General features: G+C 35.5%; 1 protein-coding gene and 1 long non-coding RNA gene across 3 annotated transcripts in view; one reads left to right on the forward strand and one right to left on the reverse strand.

Moving 5' to 3' along the window:
• Window positions 1-17,106, forward strand: part of PCDH15 (protocadherin related 15) — a 2,067,151-nt gene extending 2,050,045 nt beyond the window's left edge. Inside the window, exons 36-37 of one of the 2 annotated variants that reach the window (XM_031956966.1) lie at window positions 8,679-8,787; window positions 14,893-17,106. In XM_031956966.1, coding sequence (XP_031812826.1) covers window positions 8,679-8,787; window positions 14,893-15,444 — 661 coding nt within the window. In that variant the 3' untranslated portion in view covers window positions 15,445-17,106. The remainder of the gene's footprint in view (window positions 1-8,678; window positions 8,788-14,892) is intronic. The other variant, XM_031956965.1, reaches the window with a different exon arrangement.
• LOC116421999 lies at window positions 15,576-25,552 on the reverse strand. Its single transcript, XR_004232606.1, has 3 exons — window positions 25,322-25,552; window positions 17,299-17,415; window positions 15,576-15,656 (listed from the first exon to the last, which is right to left on the reverse strand). It is a non-coding gene; the product is annotated as an uncharacterized LOC116421999 (long non-coding RNA).
• Window positions 25,553-25,811: the final 259 nt, after the last annotated feature.

Here is a 25,811-nt window from a genome sequence, read left to right on the forward strand (position 1 = left end):
AGTTTATGGTCCCTATAAACACTGGCAAAGTTATGTGAGTAGTCAGCAATAGACATCAAGGGTCTATTTCCAATACTAAATGGCATTGATGATAGGATTAAGTGAGCATTCTCGCTAACAGTTTTAATCTACACTGTTGTGACCAATCTAAAACAATTAAGATGAATGGGCTTGCTTGTCTTGCTCAAGCCTCTGAACTTTCTGTTTCCACCAAGATTGCGGAGAGGGATAAATGAACCCAAATGTGATGTAACTCAAGTATGCTTTGGAAAGTCACACATCATCTTCTTGCAATAAATCTTCATTTCAGTTGTTCATTACTTTCCTATCACATGGACAACTGTGATCATTTAACTCTTTTAATCAACTCTGTGTGTAGAATATTAATGATGAAGCTTTACAGATGGTGACACAAAAGATTGAAAGCAGCCCACCATGCCATTTTGTGTATTTTTTTCTTGAATGTAATTAAAAGGTTCCCCTGCCCTGCTGTATGGGAGCTTGTTTAAGTTTTATATAACATTAAACATTAAGTTTTTCTGTCTCAGGAAATACTTCACATGGCAATTAATCCTGGAGCTGACACTGGAATATATATGTGTGTGTGTGTGTGTGTGTGTGTGTATACACACACACACACACACACACACACACATATACACACATATACATATATACATGTATGTATATATATATGTACATGTATGTGTATATATGTATATTTATATGTGAATATATATATATATATACCTCTGAATGTAATATGCGTGTCTATAGATATGTAGTATATACACATGGCATACATATATTTAGTATGCACAGATGCATGTGCATATGTATGTAGATATGTATATGTTCAAAAGTGTATTGTATATATCTTCATGTACATATATGTGTATGCACCATTTTTAGAATTATGTGGGGGGATTATTAGGAAAAAATGTTCTGGAAATACTCTGGGGGATATGTTTTAATCCTAAAACTCTCCCACTTTTCTCAAATATGAAAAACATCCATTCCACAAATTTTCTTCCATAATCCCCAAAGCCATTTCATAACAAAAAGAGAGGCAATGTAGACATTTGCAATTATTGGAAATTGACCATTAGAGAATCAATGTCCATTGCCCTGAAGGAAGACACAGCTTATCAAAAGTATCTAAACTCACATTGTGTTCTGTGTGCTATATTTTCTGTGCCTTTCTCTGCTGTCATTGTTATTTTAAAAAATCAACCAAAATTGCCCTGAGGTCCTAGGGAAAATATAAAATGCCTTTTTGCTAGTAACACAGTTTGAAAGATTTGTCTTGCCTTAACATATGAATAAGGCCCAGGGTGAAGTATTGTACTATTTAATCTGCAGTATTAAGGATAGTTAATTTCTATTTTGTTGTTTCTCTCTTGAAGGTGATATTATGCATCAGAGGTAAAGGTTTACCTGTATATGGCAGTTAGAGCTTGTTTGGCTAATATAAAATACTAGGCCTTCCTGTTAATATGTCAATTTACTCATTTAATACATTTTCTTGTTAGTATACAAGATGGAACTGTAACTGCAACAAATTACATTTCTTCTTGTCATTTTATACCACTGCTACCAATTTTTTTCTTCCTTAGAATCATAGAATTTTATAAATAAGACAAGGAAGATCATCCAATCTAAAGATCCATGTAGTTCAAGAAATCCTCAGAGCATCGGTGAAGGATAATTATTCAGCTTCTAAAATTCTAAATTCCTGAGGGGAAGAAATATTCTTTATTCTCTTTTTTATGCAAACTATGGACCTTTTTATTTTAAATTCTGTATATTGTCTTTTGTCAAAGCTGGTAGCTTAGGGGGATTCTTAAAGAGAGAGTCATAAAATCAAAAAGAGAATTTGAAAGGACCAAACAAGGTTATCTGGCTTGTCCCTCTATTTCCGGAAAACCCAAAGATACCTTCTTTGCTTATTATATGTTTTTCCCCCAAAAAAGGGAAGTTACCAAATCCCCATTGGTAACAAATATTAGTCCTCACAAGTAAAGTGATTTAGGGGTGGGGGAAAGGGATAGTTATGCACTTCCTCCTGTACAAAATATTTTCATATCCCAAAAGACTCTCAGTTTATTGGATAAACCAATGGGACAATAACACCACAAATCCAACATTAGAGAAAAATGTTGTTAGAGCATTTACCAAGTTCATCATTTAGTCTCCAAGTCCTATCCTTTTTTCTCTCTGGAATAAACAACAAATTTCAACACAGTGGTTTTATTTAATTTGGATATTTTCTCTCACCTTTCACACTCTAACTAAATACCACATCAAGAAGTAGAAGCTTTCAGAATACATAAGCCAATTGACTGCCTAAAATTGTTATTATCAATTTTGATGTCTTTACTGCCATTTCAGAAAGAAGGTCCCAGTGAATGACCATACATGCTCTACAATAGCTAAATAAGCTTGTGAGTGAGTTAATCAAGTAGTTATTAAGCATCAATTATTTGTTATATACGTTTTATATAACACCCCTCAAAGTATCGCTCCTAAAATGTTCAGGCTCAGAGAGGCCTAAATCTAAACTACCAACAGATCCAATTGATTTAACTCAAATTTCTGGGTTTTATAGTTAATGATTATAAAGAATTCGACACTGATCACTGCCTTGTTGTGAAGATTGGGGTAGGAATGGATTATAGGTTTAGATCAGGAAGGAATCTCAGGGATCTTCTCTTAGAGCTCCCACTTGATGGACAAGGAAATGAATCCTGAAAGAGGAATGGTGAATTGGCCAAAGTAATACAGAACCAGAATTTGGACCAGGGAACTCTGAGCTTACTTCCAGTTTTCTTTCCACCACACCAGGCTGTCTCCAATGAATGGAGGCTATGATTTTACATTTTAAAAAGTTCCTTTTTCCCTTTGAGTCATAGCTATCCTATCTCCATTCTATAATCCCCTGTCACAGAGCCAACTCTGTGACACTCACAGAAGCTATAATAATGTTAAAAATAATTTTGGATATCAATTTTTTGAAATGGCTGGCCAAGACCTATGAGTGCAGTTCGCTTAGTTTGGTACAATCCAAAGAAATAAATTCTATTATCTGCAGCAGGAAATTCTAAAGTAACTTTCTCAGTACTGATTTACTTCCCAATTTATTGTTGCCACTCCTATTTCCAACAGGAATTAAAATAATGAATAAGGACTCATGTTTTGAATAACTGGTCATACCAATTCTTCCCTAAGCTCACCCTAGCCATAACATGATGTAATCTTTTGCTTTCTCATCTCCTTCCCCATACATTTTTTTTAGTAGATTGAGTCAGTGAAACATCTGGCTGGAGATCATCTAGAATCCATCTAGTTTCAAGTGCCTTTAGAACTTCTTTTCTCCCTAGGACTTTCTATCAAGAGTTGAAGAGAAGACTTTATAAATTCTTTCCCAGTAGACTGAGGCAATGTGGTGGTAAAGCAAATAGAGTACATGAGTTTGAGGCAAGAAGACCTGTATTCAAAATGTTCCTCAGTTATTAATTGTGTGATCCTAGGCAAGTCATTTTTACCACCCCAAATCTCAGGTCACTCTCTAATAAAAGATAGATAATTTCACATAGCTGCACACGAAATTGATACAGAGAGGTCCTACTCTATTAGAATTATGGCATTGCTTGATGTAAGCTTTACATTAGCAGATCAGAAAAAAAGATCAGAGTACCACTATTATAATTTTAGGTCTAATGATGGCAGATATGGTAGCACATAGAGTCAGCATGGCATAATGGATTAAGAGCTGAACTAAGAACAAGAAAGATCAAGGTTTGAGTGTAATTTCTGGGACTTACTAGCTGTGAGAACCTGGACAAATCACCTAACCTCTTCATAGTCAAGGCTATTCTCTGACCATAAATAGAAGGGAATATACACCATTATAGATAGAAGGAATCTCCTCAACTAGGATCACAGTGATCACAGGGTTAATCTCTGTCTCTAGCTTGTTCATTAGCTACATGGGCTTTCCTATTTATCATGGAGGCTTAGAAATATCCTAACCCCCAAGACTTATTTCTAACTCATCATTTTTCTTCCTTCTCTACAGCTTTAAATGATGTTTCCTCCTCCAAATATTTATTAAAAACTTTTTTTTCTGTTTTAATTTTATTTAGTAGGAAAAAAGCTACATTATTCTCTTCTTAGGTGACCCAGTTTCTTGTCTCTTTTCAACTTACCTTTACAATTTCTTCTTAGGCATGGAGTACCTGGCTTGCATGGCACAATGAAGAGACCTCAGTGATAAGCCTACAGCTTGCTACCAACTCAGTTCCAAAATCAACTCACCTCTCTTCCTTTGAATTAGATTCTGTTTCTTTCTTTTAACCTTGGTATCACTTTGTATTTCAGTAGTGCTATATCAGAGTGCTACCTAAGACACCAAGAGTCAGAATGGAAAGGAAGCAGGAGGTTGTGGGCTGGAAAGGGGAAGGACTACTGAGGCCCAGAAAACGCTTTGCCTCCTTCAGTTTTAATAAGGCCTAGGTTTGGGGTTAAGAACTAAAGGAGACATCTCTTACTTTTTATTCAGATAACCCCTTTATTATACAAATGAAGAAACAGATCTAGAACATGGATACGATTTGTCCAGTGGTGACATAGAACTGTTAACTTGTAACCTTGAACAAACACCTTCAACGCTCTGTGCCCCAACTTTTTCATCTTTAAATATAGGGGTTGGACCAGGAGTCTCTGAGGCCCCTCCCAATTTATAGCTATGATCCTATATTCTTTGTTTTGCACATAATGCTTCCTAAAGGCCTTTGTTGAAGAGAAATAATAATCAGCATTTATGGAGTTCCCTCATTTGAAATTCAGAACAGCCCTGGATGTATGCACTATAAGTATAGGCCATATTTGGAAGATAAAGAGTCTGAGTCTCATAGAGATTAATTAGATTGCCTCAGTGACCTTACTAGCAAGCATATGATGCAGAACTTAACACCCCTCCTTGACTCCAACTTCATCATTGTTTACATTTCAATAACACTTTAAAGTTCTTTTTTTTTTTTTTAACTCTGTTCTATTAGCCTCTCCCCTTCTATTACCCCTTCCTTACTACTTTCCTAAAAGGTGAAACAAGCTTCTCTGTGAAAGCTAAATGAGTGTGATATTCTCTCTTAAAGTTCATTTATAAATCTTGTAGGAAGTAATGCAATGAATATAATTCCCATAGTACAAATGAAGACATTGGGGTTCTAAGAGGGTGAGTAGTTTTCATGAAGTCACTTTGCAAAGAAGTGTTGGGTTCGGTGTTCAAAACCAATCTTAATACTCTAAATCGAATGCTTGTTTATTGATTTTAGAAAGAAAACTGCTACCATCCAATGAGCAACAACTCATATTTTTAGGGCCCCTGGAGGTTTGGAAAGAATTCTTTCTGAGACATAGATGGGGCATATATTTTCCTCCCCACTTTAAGAACCAAGGAACCATCAGAGCCCAAGCTCAAAAAAAGCTCTGATGATTTAAAGACCAGTTACCATAGATACAGGGATTCCAAATAGAACTTGTCTTGGTTTTATAACTTTAAATAAAAACATACTGAGGGAAACTATTTCATTCTCAATACTTGCCTTTACACAGAAAATAAAGCCATCAGTAATGAGTTCTGATGGCTTCTTGGGAATAATTTGATGCTTCACAAATTTATGATTTTTGTCAGAGTAGGTACCCATTCAATGGATACAGATGACATAATTTGGTCATCATTCGGAATTTGTATGACGAACGAAACAAAACAAAAATTACTCTGAATTCAGCCTTGTGATGATTAAAGGAAACAATGAAAATCACTGGCACAAGAGAGAGACAGAGATACAGGAAGATAAATTTTAAAAAAGGAAAGCGATAGAGACAGAACAGAAACACAGAGAGAAAAGGAGACACAATATAGAAAAAAGGAGAGAGAGTGAAATAGTAATCAATCAATCTGTCAATATTAAGTACTTAAAAACCAGAAGGTAATTGGTATCTCTGAAGTTAAGTTTTTAAAAAGTTAAGGAGATAAGTACAATGAAGGAACAACAGCATGTCCTCAGTTTCAACAAGAAAAATAAACTTTTTTTAAGCACCCCCCACATGTCAGATATTGTGCTAAGCACTAGGAACACAATAAAAATAAAATTTAGGATAGATTTTCACTTGGTAGAACCCTACAGTGGCAAAACCTTTGAGAATTCCAAGTTAGTTCCATTCTATGATGAAGAATCAGAGAAAGAATTTAGTGGAAGATCTAGAGAATAGCAGCAGGTTTTCTGGTGTGAAGTATTGAAAGAAAAGAGGTCAGAAATCTTCAGCTTCAATATTCCTTTAAACCTTTATACTTAAAAAACTCTTAAAAACTAGTCCATAATACTGTACCCAGCTATCTTCATCATCACCATGTCTACTGGGAAATATTTCCCACTTCTGTGCAATACTAGACTGGGAAACATCCACGGAATCTCAAATCTGGGGTTGATTTGGGCAGTGTGTGGAAAAGAGGGGTGTTTATTTGGCTAATTCATGACTGGATTAACTGAATTAACACCACCTGGTGAATCCCTGGTCTTCAGAGACAGACAGAAACAGAATTCCCTTTAGCTAGGAGGAATCAGAGCCCATACCCCTTCCCACATCTGTAGTGGAATTCCTCCTGTATCTTTCTCCCTAGTTAAAAGATACCAACATTGTCTAATTATTCAATTTAACCTTTGACACCATGTTTTTTTACCCTTTTTCCCCCCTCACTGGGAAGCAAAATTCAAAGGAAAGAGGAAATAAGATTAAAAGTTTAGTTGCTATTGTCATGAGTAAGTTTCAAATTTTTAAGTATTTGTAGAAAGAAATAAGTGTATTAGGACAAAGATCAACTTCATACATGTTGAGAATAATCTCTATGGAATATTCTGAGAACTGCCCCTGACCCATAATTTTCTGTCTTTCCTCTCTCCCCATATTCTCATTAAAATCCCTTTAACATGAAAAAGAAGAATGTATTTAGTTCACAATTAGCATTAAGACATAAAATACAGAACATAACATTAGGAACATTTAACAAAAATAACATGAGGAGAATGAACCCCGAAATTCATCTTGAGGTATAAATGGTTGATGCCAGATAATTTACCTTAGATTTGCTTTTTCAGGAGCATTTGAAAAGGAAGAAGGAATAAGTCCCAGGAGGCTGATTGATTAAAGACAGAGTATGATGTTAACTTTATTTGAACTACCATTCTGCCTTGGGCTCATTCTTAAGATAAGCTATTTACATGGAAATATATATTTAAATAATAAACATTTGCAAAAATGAATTTGTGTTCTGTAGATCAACTTCACAAAACAAGAAATGGGATATCATGAGAAATTACGTATTAGCTTCCCAAAAAAGTTTCTTTCTTTTTGTTAGAAGTCTCAATAAATGCTCATTTATTTTATATGAATATTTTTTATTTTTATATTATATTATATTTTATATTTTTGTTGATTTGAACAGTCTACTGCATGTATTAACTGTGCTTGAAAAACAGCAGAATTTTAGCAACAGGGTTTTAAGAAACATTAACAAATTTTATGTGTACTTGTTATTTTTCCCAGAAATGTGATTGAAGAAAGAATTGTATGTATGTGTGTATATGCATATATGTATATATGCACATATATGCATGTATATCTTCTGTGTTTAAATATCATAATAATGATATTTGGAATTTAGAACTGATTCTGGTTAAAGGTGTAAATAAGATTTTTATACTCTGTCCCTGGATAGAGCATTTTTTTAGCAAACTTTTTTTTCATGCTTAAGTTAAGAAAACTAAGCCATTTGTTTCCACGCTGAAAAATATCACATCGCCAAAATTCTTCTCTGAGGATGACTTCTCATATCTAATCATCATTGATGATCTAATCATTGATTGTTCTAATCAATTTTTCTTCAATCAACTATTCTCTTATAAATAGAAATAAGAACAAATGATTAGAAGAGCAGAACAGAAATAAACACATGTTTGTCTGATTCCTCAAGTCACCACTTATGCTTTGTGGGAGATACTTAATACTTCCTTAAACTCAGCCAATGATTAACAACAATAACAATTTTTAAGTTCCTACTCTATGCCGAGGATAGCGATAGGCTTTGAGATAAAAGAATAAAAAGTAAAAGAAAAACTCTTGCTCTTAAAGAGCTTACATTCTGATGAGTAAAATAACACAAACTATACAACACAAACTCCAAACAATAAATACAAATTATTCAAAGTAGCAAATGTATTCTAAAACTGAATAGAAAGTATTTTTAAGACCAGCTGTAGCTACCTTCCTTAAGTCACTATTCTCTGGTAAGATACTTTTCACAACACAGCCATTCTATTCCTCAAGCACAAGCATCATTGCAAATGGAAATTGTGAAATGGTAAGTGTGAGTCTATTGGGCTTGTAGAAGAGCTTAATCTGTAGATAGCACTTCGGCAACTTGGAAACTTTCTTGTTCTTTCAGTTTTCCCAAAAATAGTTTTGAAAGTGACCATCTATGTAATCCTCCCCGAACACTCTTCTGCCAGCATGTCCTGGATTTGAGAGTCTGGAAAACAGAAGGAAAGTAGAGTTCAGTGATGCTAGATCAAGGGAAGGATGCAAAAGATGCTTAAAGTTATAGATTTCTATTACAGGTATGAAATGCCCCAGTATGGAAGTCGTCGCCGGTTGCTGCCACCTGCTGGTGAGGAGTATGGTGAAGTGGCAGGAGAAGCTGAGGAAGACTATTATCCGGAGGAGGAGGTAGGCCTTCTGCCTTTGCTCTTTGGAGGCTGAATCTTGCAGAACAACAGCATGGCTTTTCATTCTCTTTGAGTTTAAGAGGTCTTGTTATGTTCCCATGTTCAGATGCTATTCTCAACTAGGTTTCCTTCTTCCCAAGATCCTATGAGTTCTTTCTATTTTTCCTTTTTTCTTTCTTTTTTCTTTCTTTCTTTATTCCTTCCTTCCTTCTTTCTTTCCTTCCTTCCTTCCTTCCTCCCTCCCTTTCTTTCTTTCTTGGCAATTGGGATTAAGTGATTTGCTCAAATCCAGGAATGATGCTCTATATACTGTGCCATCTGGCTGCCCCCCAAGATTCTATGTTAATAGAATGAGGATAGGAACTGGACCTGAGATATCATTAGTACAGGGCAACTCCCAGAGAGGAAAATTCTTCTAACAAAGCAGATCTACACCTTCTCCCCAACCTACTATCTTAGAGGGTTGCCTGGAGGACTAAGAAGTCAAGGGACTTGACCAATATTATATAACCAGTATCCATCAAAAACAGCATTTAGACTGGCTCAATTTGTACCTATTATGTATTTAGAATGTCCTACTGCCTTTCTGTTAAAGGAACATCTCAAAGAGAAACTGTTAACAATTGACCCTGTCATGGAAAATCTAAATGATTGTTCATAAAAAATAAAATATGAGCTCATGAAGGCACAGACTGCCTTTTGCCTTTTTTTTCTCCCTAGCATGGTGCCTGGCACATGTGTCTAACTAATGGTTATTAACTGGCTGACTAATATAACAAATATTTTTAGCCACTTTTTAAGAGTCAGATACCAAACAAGGCACTGAGAAAAATAAAGACAAAAATAAGACAATGGTTGTCCTTGAGGGACTTATATTGCAATCTATAAATAATTATCCTATAATATCATTTAGTTTGATTTCTAGCTGATACATAGAGGTGATTAAATCTCACATGTTTATCACAGTTTGATAAAGAAATCTAGTCATATAAATGAAGGCAGATCAACTTATTTTGTTATATCAACAACTTAATGCAGTTGTTATTTTTAGGGTAATAACTGAATTTTGCTATAACTTCAGTCAAATTGAAGAACAAATATTTGTCAAGTAATTATGATTCTATTACTTCTTTTTTTAGCTTTTTAAAAATACATGCAAAGATACTTTTAAACATTTATCCACACAAAACATTGTGTTTCAAATTGTTTTCCTTTCCTCTCCCACTCCCCCCTCCCTTAGACTGCAAATCATCTAATACAGGTTAAACATGTGCAATTTTTCTAAACATATTTCCAAATTTGTCATGCTGCTGCATAAGAAAAATCAGATCAAAAGAGGGGAAAATGAGAAAGAAAAAACAAGCAAGCAAAAAAAAAAAAAAAAGGTGAAAATACTAAATTTTGATTTGCATTCAGTACCCATAGTCCTCATTCTGGGTGCAGATGATACCCTCCATCACAAGTCTCTTGAAATTGACCTGAATTATCTCATTGTTAAAAAGAGCCACATCCATCAGTGTCAATCATCCCATAATCTTGTTGCTCATCTATTACTCTTTTTGAAGTTCATAAAATAATAGTTCTAGAGCTAGTCAAAAGTCTCAGAGATTATCCAAAACAACTTTCTCATTCTTACAAATGAGGACACTTGATACCCAGGGAAATTCATGCAGAAAGCAACCAAGAACACCTACTTTCCTAATGACTCTCTGAATCATAGTTTCTAAATTTAAGAGTCCATAAAGAAAATTCAAGGAGTCTGTGAAGTTAGATATAAAAATACAATTTTTTTAAATTAATTTCTAATTATATTTTACCATTTTTCAGTTATTTAAAAAATTCTTCTAAGATGGTATCCATAGCTTTTATCAGACTGCCAAGTAATCCATCACAGACATTAAAGATTGCTTAAAACCCATTGCCCAACAGGATATAATCTTATTTGGTTTTCCTTCTCTAGAAATTTTCATTTCTTGAGAAATTTTCAGTTCTTGGTTCCTTTCCTCCTAACTTGTGTGGTTCAAGTTCTCATCTTAACCGTCAACCCAATCACAAATCCAATTTTCATAATTTTCAGGAAAGGCCAAAGAAACCAGAAATTATAGAGCCTCCTATGGAGGCAGAGCTGGAGGTCCCTGTGGTCATTGAGGGACCATCAGCAGCTGAGACTGCCCGCGTCACATGGAAGAAAGCTAAGATATTCCCCATGATATTTAAGAAAGTCCGAGAGTTGGCAGAAGATGAAGAATGGCGGAGGGGTCTCGGAGTAGAAGACAGAGACTACCTGACCCTGACCTTGGAGGAGGAAGCCACGGAGAGCACAGTAGAATCGGAAGAGTCCAGTGAGGAATCCAGCGAGTACAGTGACTACAGTGATGAGTCCGAGTGGAGCACCTATGAGAGCACGACTTCCGAAGAGGAGTCCGAGTCCGAGACCCCATCGGAAGTGGGGGAAAGCTCCACGCCTGAGTCTGAGGAGTCAGAATCTACAGAATCCGAAGGAGAAAAAGCCAAGAAGAACATCGTGGTTGGCCGCAGGATTGTTCCTCCCGAGGAGCTGCTCAAGAAGCCCAAGAAGCGAAGGAAGACCTCGTCATCGGAAGAAGAATCGGAAGAAGAGACAAAAGTGGAAGAAGAAGTGGCAGCTGGAGGAGAAGAAGCTGAGCCGGCCATTGCTGAAGAGGTCACCGATATAGAAGCTCAGGAGAAAGCTGCGGAGGAGGCCAGTAGGGGATCCACGGAAGGAAGCAAGGCCGAAGAGTCAGAATCCATCAGTAGTAAGAGTAGCAGCGAAGGCCAGATGGGGGCAGAAGGCTATGTCAAGCCCAATCCACCGGGGAAGCCTAGGATACAGAGACCCTCTGCAGCAGCTGAAGGGGCCCCTACTGAGGGAGCTGAGGGGTCTTCCACTGAGGGAGCTGAGGGAGCCGAGGCCTCCCCGGCAAAAGGCAAAGAAGCCGAAGGTTACAACACAGCATTGTAAAGAACAGTAGGTGCAGTTTGCAGTGATGTGTGGTGTGTGCCCTGTGTGCCCTCTTGAAGGACTCTTAAAGGACAGTGACAGTCATACTGATGGCTTTTAAGAATCCAAATTGGTCAGTGATGGGATATAATCTTTAATTTGAACCAAAATACAACCTACACCTGACCTACCGTGGGTCCTAATTTTCCAATGGGAAACCTACTTAAAAGCAATACATCATTATGCATTATCACTGATGCCCAACAACATATTGAACTTGATAGCTTATACATGTGTAGGGAGCCGCAATCTCACCTACTTCATTCTTGTGCATGATATTAGCAGTAGAGAATATACTATGGTTTTCTCTTATTTTCACAAAATTGCTGTTTCCAATGAGTATTTATTTACTCAATGGGAACCAGATGTGTTTCCAGTTCCAAAAACAATTGAATTTTCTAAAAATTAACAAGGGCATTTTCAGAAATTATTTGGCAGTGGGAGAGAGAGAGAGAGAGAGAGAGAGAGAGAGAGAGAGAGAGAGAAGGAAAACTGGATAAAAGAAGTTCAGAGGGCATTTTTCTACTTTGAGTACAAAGTCAGAGATTTCCACTCACCAACATCAAGCTTAACATCATTACTAAGTTGCACCAGAAATAATTTTTGCTCTTTGAAATTACACAAATGGACTCCAGACACTTATACTTTGGATTCTAAGTGTGACCAACTTCAGAGTAAGCTGGAGGGTTCTTATTTTCTGAAAATGCAATTAAATTATTTTCCTTGTTAAATGGGATTGGAAATTTTCATAACATTGGACTCTTCTCATCTGTCCTTTCCAAGTGTGGCCTGATATAGATAAGACGGAACCTGTACCAATGCCTGCACCTTGTCTGTAACTTCTAGTCTTAGAGAGTGAACCAGAGTGCCAAAATGTTAAGTGATTTGTTCAGGGTCATAATGCTACTATGTGTTAGAGACTGTACTCAATCTCAGGCTTTCTTGACATTGAGACCAACTCTCTAGCCTCTGTGCCAAGGGGCATATACCAGGATACATTATAATTCAATTAGTGATGGTCTTTCTTTGGAAAAAGGGTCTTCCTCTTGTCTTTTTTGATATTTAATCATTTCAGGTTGTGGAGTGAGACCAAAGGAATGGGTAAGGATTTTTAATTCACATTTGTACAAATCACTGTGCTAATCACTTACAAATATTATCTCATTTGATCCCTACAACAACCCTAGAAGGTAAGGATTATTATTATACCAATTTTTACAATTAGGGAAACTGAGGCAAATACAAATTCAGATGATTTGCCACATATTACACAGCTGGTAAATTTCTGTGACCAAATTTCTGCAACCAAATCAGTCATCCTGATTACAGGCCCAGTGCTCTACCCACTGTACTCCGCAACTGCATTTATTAAGCACCAATTGCATGTTAGTTACTGTTAGGCTCTGAGAATATGAAAAGTGAAATCAAATTGTCCTTGCCTTTAAGGATCTTATAATTCTATCAGAGGAAAACTACATGGATACTTTAAGATATTGCAATGTACACATATATGTGGATAACAAAGTCATTTGGGAAAGAACAAACAACTGGGAGTATCAGGAAGAAGAGGAAGGAGATGGCTGCTTAACTGAATTTTGAAAAAGAGCTCTTAAGAGTTGGAGAGTGAGAAGAATGTAACCATGAGAAAATAAAGTACCATGATATATCAAATGTTTAAACATGCAAGTTATCTAAAATATTTTTTTCCTAATTATAGCAAGTGAGCTAAAAACGTTAAATGTGGGAGCTGGCTTAGCTTGAAAGAAACGGAAAAAAAATAGTCAATGTCATCTTCAGTGTAAATGGAAAAGGTTCGAACCCTGACCTCCTTTTTACCCAACTTTATTAAATAACTTCCAGCAGCTGCAATTAAATCCTGTGCCAGATCCCTGGGGGCTATAGCACCCAACCAGATAACCTAGTTCATCAGAGCAGCAATTGTGTAGCCCCAAAACATTAGTTCTGTAAGTTTCTGCCTTCTGTCTGGATAGTTCCTGACTGACACCAGCAAATCTTATCCCAAAGTTTGACTGAAAAGAAATATGGGACATGTATGATTCCCTCAACCTTGTATTAGGCAATCCAGTGTAACAAGCATTTCTATTCAATGAATGAGAATTTAGGAATAAAAAGACCAAAAAGGAAAAAAAAATGGGGAGGGGGGGCTATTCCTTCATGGAATTTACATTCTCTTGAGGGATTACAATATAAGGATTATCAGAGTATTTACCAAATACTTAACATGTTTTTACACTGAAGAATCTTTTATTGGAGCATCTAATAAGGAAGAGGCAGAACTCATGTAGCCTAATAGTTGCTCTTCCATCAATGTCCCAGTCAACAAGCATGTATACATTTCTAGTCATCACTTCCTTCCAAATCCCTCTTTCCAGATCCCCATGAAATTATAAACATTGACATTGATTTCCAAGAATTCAGAAGGCTTTTCTGAACTTCCATGGGTTAAACACGGAACCTTTGCAGTCTTGACAAGGTCAAGGTCTAGTAGTATAATAATGAGAAGACTTAGCATTTTCTTTCCACATATGGACATGCTAACTTGACTATGAGTATTAAAAACTAGAGGTTATTATATAACTATTTAATATATTATGTAATTATATGTATTATATAACTAGAGATTAATAACCAAACATTGGGATGCTGTCTTTGAGATGAAACTTCAAGGTGGTCAGGAAATCAAAGAGGCAGATATGACAAAGGGATATATTAAAAACATGGAAAATCTAAGATGTGAAACATTTTGGACAAAGGCAACGAAGTGGTTTAATTTTCAGAATAGCACACAGGACAATTTGGATAGTTGTCTTTGGAAAAATGATCTGGTACCAAACTGTAAGAACTAAACTGAGATTTTTGCATTTTATTCTGATGAGAAAAGGAAAATGGTGAAAGTAACATTATCACTCACACACACACACACACACACACACACACACACACCTTAAAAAAAGCTGTGTCCTTTCCTAAACAGCTTAGTTTCTGGTTGACTTAAATCACTGAAATCTTGGTCTTTGTAAAGGTGGATGCTAGCTTATTAATTCTTTTCTTTCCTTCCAATAGTGGGCCAGGAAAAAAATGATCCAGTTGGCTGTTGACCGAGAATATGAAACCAGCTCCACTGGAGAAGACAGTGCCCCTGAGTGCCAGAGGACCTGCCTCCACAATCCCCAAGTTCACAACAATATCAACGGCAACATCTACATTGCTCAGAATGGGTCGGTGGTGAGGACCCGCCGGGCTTGTCTCACCAATAATTTGAAAGTCCCTTCCCCTGTCAAGATGGGGAAGCATTTTAAGAAGCTTGACAAGTTAGCAGTGACACATGAGGAAAGTGTCCCACTGAACACATTATCCAAGGGGGCATTTTCCAGTGAGAAACTGAACACTAGACCACCTCTCGTTTCCTTTGCCCCTGGCCCAATGGGGGCAGACAGTTCTGCGGGAAAACTTGGGGGTGGCAGGATCAAAAGCACAGCAGAACAGGAGTCCAGGATTGACAGTCAAGACATGAAGGGGGTCTTGGAATTCTCAAGTGATCATACCCAGTCAGATGATGAGGAGCTCTGGATGGGTCCCTGGAATAACCTCCACATACCAATGACGAAACTGTGACCAATTTTTAGATTTTATTTTTATTTTTACTTGAGTTTGTAATAAACAAGGCTTTTTATTGTCACCAAGAATACAACACATTGGGATTTGTACTGTACACAGGAGTTGTAACTTTGGAAAAACTGCTTTAAACAAGAAGGAAGGAAGGATTTGCACTTGGATTTCTATCAACTGTTCTTCCCAGTGATTCTTTTTGAAAGGCACTCAACTCACTAAAAAGGGGGAAAAACAAAGAGTGAAAGAAATACGTCATTAAACATTCAGCAGTTTTATTTTATATTGATTTATTGTTTTAATAAACAGAAAATAACATACTAAATGATCACCTACATTTTGTTGGCTTTCCATGAAATATGCTGTATGTCTAACACCTTGCTGCATTTTTAGCATCGATACCATCCAAAAGAGAAGGGAAAATTTATATTGGAAGATTTATATTGGTAACCAGTTTATACAACGGATGTCTATAAAGCCTTGAATTTTTTATGAAAGTTGAACTTGTAGATTTTATGATTGTGATAACAGATGGGGAATCTTCTGTAATCTATTCTGAATGTTGATTGAGAAATGCCTCTATTTTCCTTCTTCCCTTTGTAGTCATCTCCAGCATTGTCATTTTCCCCTAAACTCCCTAAACATTATGCTAGATAGCACACTCTTGTTAGCAACACCATCTACATTTTACCAAGATTTTTTTTCTGCTCCTCATAAATAAAGTATGGGTGATTTAGAATGGAACAAAATTAGGAAATCAGCCTTGAGTGTGACATAAATCTAAAATATTCCAACACGCATACTGGGAGGTGAAGGATCAAATAGGCAACAACAATCTTAAGTTACCAGTTTCAAAATTAATACACAATATGGACAAATAAATCACTGAGCTCTGAATAAATCATGAACCAAACAACACAATAAAATCTCTTAAAATGGTCCAGAAATACAATAACTGGAAAACTATGTTCAGTTTCTGTTTGTACCTCAACTCTCTATCCCTTACCTATTTATGTGCAGCCCATTCTAGTACAGTTACACAACTAAAGTACAGAAGCAGAAAAATTGTCTTCCATAGAAAAGAACATATACTTTGTTCAGATTATTTCCCCATTAAACCGAGCACTTAAATTGGAACCAAAAACCAATCTCTCATTACAGACATAATTTGTCTTCTTTATTCTACACTGATATCTGTAATAAAATTTAAGGTTTTTTTGTAACAAAAGAGAAATCTGGAGACTGTTGAATGTTGTTTCATTTGACTGATTATGATTCTTCTTTGAAAAGGCATATAGATAAACATTACATCTTTCCACTCCCAATTTTGCCCAGTACTGAGAAAGCACTAGCAGGTTGTAAAGGGTTTTCTAACAAAACACTTTTAGAGAATTTTGATGGTACTTGTGGCTAGCTCCTTGATGTAAAAACATCAACACAAATTCATTAAAATTTACAGAGATGTATCTAGGTGGAAAATTTCAAATCAGGGTCTGTGTTAGGGTAAAGACATGATCCCCATCTACATAAAAATAAGAAAGTCACAACAGATTCTCCTATACACTAAAAATAGTTGACCTCATCCCCATCCCCCCAACTCCAATCAGAGTGTTGTTATGGTTGTTGTCATTTGTTCTCAAAGAAGACCAAAATCTTCATGCTGGAGTCAAGTTACAGTGTGTCTGGCTGTGGCTGATCAAAGCAATATGAGCTCAGAATGCTCTACCACAAATAAGGCACAAATAGTCCATATGAAGATTTGGGATAGAAACTCCTCTCCAGGAGTTTGTAAAATTCAAAAGAACAGGCTAAAGTATCTCTGTAATTTATTCATTATAGTTGAGTTGAAAGTTCTCAGACCTGGGTTTTTGAATAGATTATCTCTGTCAGCCAATCTCCAGAAGTAGCCAATAAGATAATAAGATGGAACAAGAAGAAGCCCAGAATTATCTGACCGTCAATTTTGCAGGATCCTGGCTTTAATCAATTTAAGAAAATAAATAGGAGTTAGTGAATTTCAAACCAAAGCTAATATTAATTGTCACTTGTACTCAACAAAATAAAGTATTTCTTTAGAGTATTATATGACCAAAAAAAGTAGACTGCTCACACAGAGTGAATGAGTTGATTAAGGGGCAGACAATGTGAGCCATTGATTTTTAGCAATTTTAAGCAATTGTGAGGAAAGCCATCAATATTTTGGGTGAACCCCTTGATTAAATTTATTAGAGGGTATATTCAAGGACTGAAGAGGATAGACAAGTATAGATGTGTTCTGATCTGCAGTGGTGACAGGAATTCCCTTACTGATAAAATTCAATTCAATCCAACAAACACATTTAAGCAACCCCAATGTTGTGGGCATTGGCAATGCAAAGAAAAAAATTGCAAAACAGTACCCATCTCCAAGGAGCTGACATTTACTCTCATTGAACAGGCAATGATGGCAAATGAAATAATTTCCACATCTTCCCTAATTTTTGAATGTTTCTACATAAATACATGAAATTATTCAATAGTTTAAATCAAAACCAAGGCATATGACCAAACAAAGAGCATTAAATCCTCATCAAAACCATATATATATATATACTTTTTTTTAATTGAACATACACTGGAAAAAATCAAGATGGATATAAAGGCACTATATATATATATATATATATATATATATATATATATATAATGCAACAAGCAACTTTTTTACCCCCAAATTTCAGGAAGAACAGATTAGTGTAGCATGGTCTACAAAGACCTATAAAAAGTTCTGCAGGTTTCAAAAAAAAATATGAGATTTCTAGAAAAAAGGGGGGAATTGGTTTGAATTTCATCCACAACATTTTTTTTTCCTTTGGACCACCAGGATTTGCATAACTAAGTTATTCCTTCTTTCAATTCAATTCAATTCCAGAAGCATTTTTTAACTGCCTCCTATAAACCAGGCACCATACTGAGCACTGGGGAGCAAGAAAGAACATCTTAAATGAAGTGGTTTATTCCCACTGCTTATGCCCATTATTGCTGATGTTGTTATCCATGTTTGAGTCAAAAAGAAAGGGAGAAAATAAACCATGAAGATTGGCTAATGAAAAAAAAATGTTATTCCTCAAGTTCCTGATTTCCTTCACTTTAACTTCATAAACTTTGTTTAATTATTTTTTTTCTGCCCTGCTATGTGCACTTTATTATCTTTATTAAGAAGACACATAGTGATCCTACTGTGTTTGCTCTCAGGATAGACACTACTATTGGTGTCTGTAATTTAACCCAACAGTAAAATTTGGGCCATGATTTAAACATATCACTTTCCACTCACAATTGATTTCTGTTCACAAAACATTTCTGATAAGGGGGAAATTTTTTTTTGAATTTCCTTTTTTCCACTGAATCCATGAGTTTCTCTGGTCTTTCACAATACTCTCTATGTAATTTATTTGAATCTTTCTGAAAACAAGTCTTTATTTTACAGATTGTCCTTTTTTCATGTCTATCTACTTGAAAATAATGGTAAGTTATCCAGCTCCTGTATGGAAGATAGGACCACTGTCTCTAGGCTTGGGGAAAATATCCAAATGTTCACCACTTTTCCAATTCTTTTATCTAAACACCTATTTGTCCTTAACTATTATGTTACTGTATGGAGAATGAGAATTAGAAAAAATTTTAAATGCACTGTTATTAATGATACAATGTAATTTCAACAATAAATTTACATTAATTTGAAAATAATTTCTTAGTACTCATTCAAATAAGGATATGTTTATATCTCAATTATTGTTTTTCTATTATAATGGCCACGGTTTATAACTGCAAATTCTAATACGATTAGGAGAGAAAGGCATTGTGAAGTAGATGAGGGTGGGCCGATAATAACAGCTCTTATTTATAAAGCATTTAAAATTAACTTTTTTAACAACATTGGGAAAAAAAACTAAGGGGAGAGGTAGGTAGAAGAAGAGAGATAACCATTCTTCAAGTAAATGAAATTATGCTAATAGTCCATAGAGAAAAGGGAACAAAAATTATCCAATTTTGTTTGGGTGTCTAGTTTTTTTGTCAAAGAGAATGATTGTTGGACTTGAAGTAATAAAATTAAAAATGGTTAATAAAAAGCCTGAACTCCAAAAGAAAGAAATACCTAGCTTCTCTCAATGAATTTAGATGCACAGAAATGAATTAGCTGTACCCCAAGGTACTGGAAGAATTGATTACTAATCCATTGTCATTGATCTTTGAAAGATCATGGAGCACAAGAGAAATAAACAGACAGGAGAAGGGCAAATGATGTCCCAATTTTTTTTTTAAATGGAAGACAACAAATAAATTATAGGTTGAGAATCTTGACTCCGATTTCTAGTGAACTGTTGGAAATATTATTAAAGTGAACAATATAAAAGGCAGTGATACTCTCATCAAGATCAGGTCATGCCAGAAAAACCTGATTTACTTTTTTTGATTAGTTTTGTGGCCTCAGTTGCAGGAATGTTGGGGATATGGTTTAACTTTAGATTTCAGCAAATCATTTAACACACAGGCACCATACTTAGCTTTCTTCAGTTATTCTGGTTAAAAAAATATCAAAATATATGAGATAAACAACCTTTGTAGGTGAATTCACTGATTAAATACCCAGATCTAAAGAAGAATTAGTCATTGTTCAATATTTTGTTGAAAGGGGGTCTCTCACAGAGTGCCTAGAAATTTCTCCTTGGTCCATTTCTGTTTAATGTTTTCTTTAGTGACTAAGATGAAGACAGAGACACTATGAGTGTAAAATTTAAGTAGAAAAAAATTTGAAGAGATGATTAGCACTTTTATGGGTAAAGTCAATATCCAAAGTCTTTCCCAAAGGAAAAATTTTAAAGGATAATTTAATAGAGATAAATGTGAAGTCATATTTAGATTCTAAAATTCTATTTCTTAAGTCCAAATTGTACTGGACTAGCTACAGAAGTGTTCATGTGAAAAGAATCTGAAGTTCTGGAGTAGACTAAAATATTAATCTTATTAATTCACTCCTGCCAATCATACTCCTTAAGTAGGAAAAAAATCAGAAGAAATCCATTGTGGGTGTGCTCTGAAGCCATTAGCCCTTGAGAGAAAGGGAGACAATCCTGACCCAGGATAGTCCAGAGAGGAATGATACCTGAAGGAATGAAAAGACCAATTGGAACCCAAGAGAAAGAAGAAAGGAAGACCCTAGCATCCATTGGCCCAGGATCTTGGGAATAGGATTTGGAAGCTTTGAGGCTCCTTCAGGCAAATCTGAGTTGACTTTATTACAAGATATGCTAACTGGAGTAAATTCTGTATATTTTTTTTCAATTTTTGCTCATACAGTTAATATATACTATATTAACAATCTGAACTGAACAATATGAACAATCTAAACAATTAACTTCAGTACTGAAGCTGGCAGCTTAACCTCATCTGAGGTTAATTATGTGCTCTGTTCTATAAAAATGAGAGTAATAATAGCACTTACTTCAAAGGTTCAGTTTCAGAGGTAATTCAATTAGCATGTAAAAAAACTTTAAAAACTAAAGCTATATATATGTTATTATTATTTTTTATTATTTATGATTCTTGCAAATTTATGTCACCATTAAAAATGAGTGAAATGCAAGCATTGATATTTAATTTACATTTAATCTCCATTAAAGTGATGCTATCAGAATGTATGGATTCTTAGACCCCAAAACAAAAGGGAAGAAGGCAGAAAAGCAGGTATTGTTGAATAAACGGAACAAATTTCACCTGTGAAACATATTGTCCATAGAGATAAACAATTCTGAAGTCACCTTAGATAAAGTCCATGCACAATCTGGACTTAGCTGTCTCTCTAGGTAACCATAAGTAGTAAGTAATCAAGCCAATGATAAGATAATATTGAAACTGGCTGCTTAGAGAACTCTACCCCTGTTAGTGTTCATCTCTAGGTAACTGGGTGCCTGAGAAATTTGGGGGGAAATGATTCCCATGACAAAAAAGAGAAGTCTGAAAGAGTCTGAAACTGATCCAGTGGGGGAAATGAATTCTATGTTGAACACATCAAGTTTGAAGACTCTGTCCATGGTTGTTAATGGCATAAAAGATGTTCAGGAGGGAATTTTGATTAGATGTATTTATAGATCCCAGTGCCCTTTGCATAGAAACAAAAAACAGACCCATCAGAACCTCTGAGATGATTAAGAAAGAGAGGAGAAAAGGAAAAGAGTAAAAGGTGCAGGGTCATGCATATTTACTACATGTATATTGGTTTGGTTGATTGATTTACCAGACCTTGAGGAAAATATTTGGTTGCGAAGTGGGGTATGGTAAATGAGATGGCAAAAGATATTTAACAAGACCACCTAGAAAGGAGGAAGGAAAATGACAAAAAGTCAAGGGAGAACAAATCAGTTAATCGATAAGAACAGCTATGGCATCCACTCCATAAGCACCTGACTGAAATTTCCCAATCAGAGATTTGTTGAATTGAAAGGCTATGCATAAATAAAAACATACTATACAATATACTTTGCTGTTTTAATTGAGATTTTGATTGAAGACTTCCAGGAAGGAGAACCTACCCCATCTCTAATAACATAATATATTCTGTATTTGAGTAACACAATTGTTTTTAAAGTTTGATCCTGATACAAAGGTGAAATTAGTCTTGTTACATTATCAAGAAAGTACTGGGGTAAGGTCTAATGATATAAAGAAAAGCAAAAGTAGCCTCTGTCATCAAAGAGCTTCTATTCTGATGGAATGGGGGCAAGAAATAATGGGGAATTGCCTTAGAGGAGAAAGCATAAGAAACTTAGGGGACAGGAAGAAGCCTCTTAATAATACAAACAACTAGCATTTACATTATATTTAAGGACTACAAAGCCCTTTATTGTCATTATTTTATCCTCACAACCCTGAAAGGAAGGTGCTACTATTATCCCTATTTTACAGATAAGAAAACTGAGGCAACAAAAGATTATGTGACTTGATTAGAGCTCCATAGCTAGTGTCTGAGTCACGATCTGAATTTAGATCTTCCTATTTTCAGATCCCGCACTTTATCCATTTGGCAAACTAGCTGTCTACTTTTACAGAAGGTAGCATGGGAGCTATCAAGGAAGAAGGCAGGGAGAATAAAAGGTAGGGATGCTAATTAATTAAGAACTCATTCCAGGCATTGAGGGATAGCTAGTGTAAAGGCAGATAGAACGTGGCATGTGATGTTCATTGAACAACAATAGTGAAACTGAGTCAGAGAGGATTAAAGTATAAGAAAACTGGAAAGTGAAAAGAAACTGGAGCTTTGTAAGAGGCTTTTACTATCAATCAAAAGTATGTGATCCTAGAAATAATGGGGAACTTAGAGCTCATTAGCTAGAAAGTGACATAGTCAGACATTTATCCACTTCCTCTAATTCTATTCTTTGCAACAAAACAGAAAAATAACTTAATTTAATTTCCCTTCTACATTAAGAGCCACTTAAGTATTTGAAGACTGCTTTCAAGTATGTCTCCTCCTTGTCCTTTTCTTCTGCAGGCCAAACATTGTTTCTACTAAATAATCCTCAAAGGATTTGAACTTGAAGCCCTTCCTTGTTTTCATAACTCCTTTTTGAATGTCCTCTAGTTTAACAATATATTTGCCAAAAGCTGAAAATCAGAACTATTAGGGCAATTCAGAAATGGACTCCCCATTATTAGGGGGTCCCCAGTATGAGAGAAAAATCAAAAGTGCGTAAAGTTGCATGCAGCTAAGTAGGTTGAGGACTAAGAAGAAGTCTTTGGATTTGGTCATTAAAATATAGTTAAAAATTAAAATATTAAGTTTTTAAAAGTTAGGAATAGTTAGTTAAAATAGTAAAAAAAGAGTAAGTTTAAGGAAGTTAAATTAAAAAATAAAAATAGTTAAAATATCACTGATATAGGAAAAGAATGGATTCAGAGAAAATTGAAGACTTACATGAACTAATGCAAAGTGATTGTTAAGCAGAAGCAGGAGAGCAATATATTCATTAATTACAGTCATTGAATCTAAAGGAATACAGCTTTGAAAAGATTAAGAACTAATGTTCTCTAAAGTGTAATATTCTCTGGGAGCAGGTTTTTCAGGGGACTTCTGAAAGCAGCCTTAGTTTCAGTTCAGAGTCATCACCCCAAATGCAGCCAGGGATTAAAGTCCAAATACTTTATTGTCTGCTTCAAAATCTTATCTCTTTTCCTGGGGCGTGGTTAGCTTTCTTAAGAAGACTTCTGTAGCCCTGGTTCTGAGAACTTGAGCTCTGGCTTCTGAATCTCCCAGACTCCAAAGGTTTCTGCTTCAGTCTTTAGCCAGCACAAAGGTAGAAGATGGAATGAATCTTTTTACTCCTCTAAGACCTTTTAGTGGACTTCTGTTCTAGTGGGCTTGTCCTCTAGTGGGCTTGTCCTCCTTGGACCTGAGAGCTCCTCCTTATATAGGCTCTCTTAAAGATGGGAATCTTGTGGAATTATAGTAAGTACTAAGTACATTTGAATTAAAGTATGATTATCTCATCAATTCCACTGACTTGGCACCTTATAAGAATCCTAACAATAGAAGATTTATAATAATATTGTTTGCCTCTTCTTGCCCAAGAATGATGGATAGACTGGGGATAGAGAATGCTATGGACATTTTTAGATACAGCCAATGAATACAACTGGTTTATTTGCTTATCTGACAAAATATCTTGAGAAAGGCATTAGATGAAATATGGTATTTGTGCCAAGAAAAGAGATTCAATGAAACATGGTAAAAAAAAAAAAAACATGATAATAAAATTAAAGATCAGAAGTAGATACAGGCAAGCATAAGGTGTAGACTTGGAAAATTATATCTTCCTATTTCTACTCTGCTATTCATCAGATGACAAATCCTGGCCAAATCCCTTCTCTTATCTTACCCTCAGTTGCCTCATCAGTAAAATGAGAGATTGGAACAGATAATCTTCCATGTCTTCTAACTCTAAAAATGCTAAGAACCTACTCCATCTTTCACCTAACCAAAGGACCAGAGAAGGAACACTAGAATGGAGCAAGATTTTAAGCCACTGTCATATAATGATTGGTTGAAAGAACTGGTAATGTTTGCCTGGAGAAGGCAAAAATAAAGACTGGGAATGAAGAAGGAAGAAGAAATTCTGCTATGTTATTTATTGAACTGAAGTGTTTCCATTGTGGAAACCAGAAGACAGAATTAAGAGCAATGGGGGAAGTTATAAAATAGGTAAATTCTCTATTTATAAAAAGGCCACTTTATAAAGAGCTTTCAATGCCATCAGCATTTCTATTTAAACCTAGAGGAAATGTGTTTGCAGTGCCATGTTCTCCTATAAATCTTCTGCAAAAGATCAACCCAACAGGTTGAAGGCTTTCTTTAACATATATTTATAATTTATTGATAATTATGAAAATCTTCTCAATGATTTTGCTGTTCAGTCATGTTTCAGTCATTTCACATTCAGACATTTTCAGTGTCTGATTCTTTGTGACTCCATTCGGGGTTTTCTTGGCAAAGTGGTTTGCCATTTCCTTCTCTAACTCATTTTATAGCTGAGGAAACTGAGGCAAACAGAATGATGTTTCTTGTTCAGGGTCACACAGCTCATCCGTTTAAGAGGCCAGATTTAGAACTTTCCAAAGATGAAACAGAATACTCAAAGCTGTACTGAATTCCTTCTTTGCACCTATTCTGTCTTTTGTTGTAGCAATAACAACAAGGCCTTCTAGCAAAAAAATAAATAAAAAGGTCAGACCATCTTTTGTCAGTTATATAGTATTAAAGATTCTTATGGATTATGAATTGTATTAGATGACCATTGAGATTCTTCCCTATTCTTCAGTTTTGTGATTTTGTTACCAAAGGCCTCACCTCTAGGGTTGAGTCCAACCATGCCCTGCTAAATCATTTTCAATGAATATGTCAGCAGGAGAGAGCAACATGAAGCCATTCCTGGCTCTGTTTTCAAATAATCACTACGTTGATATTGGCTAAATCATTTTTATCACTCTGGCTCAGTTTCTCCATCCTTAATATCGAGATACCAGCGTTGACCTCAGCGGATCTAAGTTCAGAGATCCAGGGAACTCCATGACATTGAAGAACCTTGATATAAAAACAAAAAAGAATTCCATTGAGGTAGGGACTCCTGACCCATTTTTCCCATTAAAACATCCCTTTGTAAATCCAACAAAGTTTATCCAGTCTTTCTCATAATAATATTTTTAATTGCATAAAATTAAGCACATAGTATTTTAAAGGAAACCAATTATAGTGGAATACAGTTACCAAAATATTTTTAAAACAGGTTCATGGAGCTCAAGTTTTAAACCCTTGCATTGAAAACAATAGAAAACCTAAG

This window comes from Sarcophilus harrisii, chromosome 2 (assembly GCF_902635505.1).
Source record: "Sarcophilus harrisii chromosome 2, mSarHar1.11, whole genome shotgun sequence".
In the NCBI taxonomy this organism is placed as follows: Eukaryota; Metazoa; Chordata; class Mammalia; order Dasyuromorphia; family Dasyuridae; genus Sarcophilus; species Sarcophilus harrisii.